Genomic DNA, 3,266 nt, shown 5'->3' on the forward strand with positions numbered 1-3,266 from the left:
TGCAGCTGATTGGGCTAGAATGGCTTTGTTTAAAATAGACTTGTATACTAGGCAAGAAAAGTTGCTTAGCGCTTTTACTAGCCTACTAAAAATTGCCTTCCAGCAAGTGGGCTAGCAGAGGAGGGACCAATCTCTGTCCCTCAGGCTTATCTTTCGCCATGGCCAGTGCAGAAACCAAGCTGGATGCTGAAGGGTAAGTGAGGGTGGATTGCTCTGTCTCTCCTGTACGCCACCCACCTGCTGGCAAAGAATTCCTCGTTGTCAATAGGAACCAGGCAAGTAATTAAAAACACATCTGATTTAAGGGGAACAGCAGTCGTAGGGATTATGTCAAAATGTTCCACGGATGCCTTGTGACACGCAACATTCACTTACCACCAGTCAACTGTTGTGTGCTGTTAGCACAGCAGCGATCAGTGGCCCATGTAGCTCTGCCAATGGCCTACAAATTCCATATGCAACTAGGGCTAATCATGGAGCCACTGTTTATGTTAAGGGCTATCTGGAACACTTACAAATACGTTGGCTGCGGCTGCCATTATGCCAACACAACCTATGTTCCAACAAGCCCAAAGGCTGACAAAATGTATTTGCCTCTGTGTGCGTGTAAAATAGTTCAAAAGGCGTTCTGGCGCAGAAAGCTTAAAAAAAAAAAAAAAAAAGGCAGCGGGGTGCAGCTACTCCACCATTCACAGGCGCCAGCGCTGCTCCTCTTTTTAAACTAAGCCCGCTTCTCGTTCCTCTCCTACGGATGGGGAACTGGACCTTCTCTTTCTGCCTGATAGGGGGCGAGTTTCAGTCCGCAGCAGCAAGCGTGGCTGGCTCGCTGGCCGGCCTTACCCGAAGCCCTCTCGTCTCCCCCCTGCCGCCCTCTCAGCTCCTCCTCTCGGCTCCAACCAGCTGCCGCCGCCGCCGCCGCGTGTCTCATTCATCCGCAGTAGCAGAGACGACGTTCGCAGCGCAGCCGGGCTCATTCACGGCGGGCTCGAAGCTCCAAGTCCAGGGGAGAGGGATGGCCGCCGCTGCCGCTGCCGCCCCATTTTCTGAGGCGATGCCGATCTGAGCGACAGCTAGCGCGGAGGAGGAGCAGGGAAGGGGTTCCCGCCGGCCGCGCCATGTCCCTGCCTCCTATCGCGCCACCACCTGCTGCCGCCCCGCGACTACAGCCTCGCAAGCAGCAACAGCCGCCGCCGCCGCCGGCCGCGGCTCCCCGAAAGGCGGCGGCGGCACCGCTTGCGCCAGCCAAGCCGCCTCGGAAAGGTCGCGGGGCGCCTGCGGAGCAGCGTTCCGGCGCCTTCTCTAGCTCTTGGCCCAGCGCTGCTCTCCAGAAGCAGGTGTCGCGCAGCCGAGCAGCCGCCCAAGGCAGCAGGAACCCGCCGGCGCCCCCCGCAGCGACAGCGGCCGCAACAATCGCTTTGGCTGCTCCCCACTCTCTCGCCCGGGGCCGCTCCGTCTTGGGGCCGCCGGGCTCGGGCACGCGCTCCTGCGAGAGCCTTTGCGCAGCGCCAGGCGGGCGCGGGGAGGCCGCCGCCGCGCTGCGCTTTTCGCTCAGCCTTCCCCCGGAGGCGATCCGGGTGCTGCAGCGCCGGAGCCTGGAGCAGCAGCACCAGCAGCGACAACGCGGGCGGACGCCCCGCTCCGCCTCCCCCGACGCCGCGAAGCGCCCCCTGGCGGGAGGCTCGGCCGCCGCCGGCGACTTGCGCGCCCTGCTCCAGGTGTCGCTGCTCAATGAGCGCCACCGCTACGACGACGTGGAGTACGAGGAGGAGGAAGAGGCGGCGGGCGGGCCTGGAGCCCCCGCGGCGGACGAAGGGCTGGTGCGGAAGTGCACGGAATGGCTTCGAGGCGTGGAGAGCGCTGTTGCCCGGGACCGGGCCGACAAGCTGGACACGCTGCCGCACTTGAGCACGCTCTGAGCTCCGGGCGGGCGGCCCTGGCTCGGTGGGCGCTCGCCCCACCCGGAAGTGGGGCCCTTTGGCAAGGGGCAGAGAGCAAACCGCCGCCGCCCCCCTCCGCTCTGTCCCTCCGGTTTGCGTCCTAGAGTCGTCTTCACCATCGGGGAAGGCCTGCCCACCTGTTGTTGTTGACTACAAGTGCATTCCTTCCTCTGTCGGCTCGAAAGCTTTTGCACCGGCGACGTGGGTGTGTTTTTTGGTGCCTTTTCCCTACAATAACTCCAAACCCTGACATCCCGTTATAACCCAGCAACAAAGGCAGGCAGTGGCTCTCGTTCTTGACAAGGATCTCTTCATCTAGACACGTTTTGGATGGGTTTCTACAGTCCAGCTAAACAATCCATCTTTGCCTATAGCATGTCAAAGGAAAGGTGCTTACATTTGCCTGAGAGACAATAAACGTGAGATATGCCTGCTTGAAGAGCACTCCTGGGCACTGGCTGGGAATCCACTTCACATTCTAAGTGGACTATTTCTCCAGTACTGTTGTAGCAGCTTTTTAAAAAACATCTTTGCTCAAGACCTAATAGAAATGACTGAACAACACAGACAATAGCTTTAAGAGAATGGTGATTAAAATCCAGCTCCTTGATATATAGATCTTCTTGTGACTGGCCAAATATAAGTGTTGAACTCTGTCATCACATTGTGTTTAATTTAATATGGTAGCATAGCAGCACATGCTTAATTTTTATTTTATTTTTTTTAGTGTCTGAAAAGAACTGTGTGCATAGAAACAGCGGAATCTGTTTTGTCACACTAAAAAAATAAACAGAAGCTTAATTTGCAGTCTGAAGTCTAGGGGAGGGTAAGGAAGGTTGGGGGAAAATGTTTCTCCAACTTTGCCCCCCTGTTCCTGGACCTGAGACTGCAACATTTGCAAAACAGGTTTTGTATTACACAACAAATGTGATGGCACAAAGAAAGATGCTGTGTGTATAGTTACAAGAACTTAGCACAAAGTGTTCAGTACGAAGACAAACCTTTTTTTTAAAAAAAATGAATGCATTGTATATAAAGATTAGCACAGTGATTTTGTAAATTTGTAATATTTCTATTTATTTGAAAAATGATTAAAATTTGTTTGTGAGGAAACATGAATGATTTGGTGTGTTCTGCAATTCCAGAGTCATTAAAAGGGAGGAAGAAATAAAGGATGTCAAATGGACATGATTCAGCCAAAGTTAAGCATTTTAAGTCCTGCTTCTTAACTTTCCCATTGAAATCAATAGGTGTTGAAATTGCTTAACATTGGATTGTGCCTATTGTTTTCACTTAGCCAGAGAAACAGACAAGGACCTACTCTAACTT

General features: G+C 54.0%; 1 protein-coding gene across 1 annotated transcript; it reads left to right on the plus strand.

Moving 5' to 3' along the window:
- The first annotated feature begins 1,115 nt into the window (after positions 1-1,115).
- On the plus strand, positions 1,116-1,916 carry PRR18 (proline rich 18). The gene has a single exon (XM_063125423.1). It carries the CDS (start codon positions 1,116-1,118, stop codon positions 1,914-1,916), a length of 801 nt encoding a protein of 266 aa, XP_062981493.1.
- Positions 1,917-3,266: the final 1,350 nt, after the last annotated feature.

This window comes from Elgaria multicarinata, chromosome 4 (assembly GCF_023053635.1).
Source record: "Elgaria multicarinata webbii isolate HBS135686 ecotype San Diego chromosome 4, rElgMul1.1.pri, whole genome shotgun sequence".
In the NCBI taxonomy this organism is placed as follows: Eukaryota; Metazoa; Chordata; class Lepidosauria; order Squamata; family Anguidae; genus Elgaria; species Elgaria multicarinata.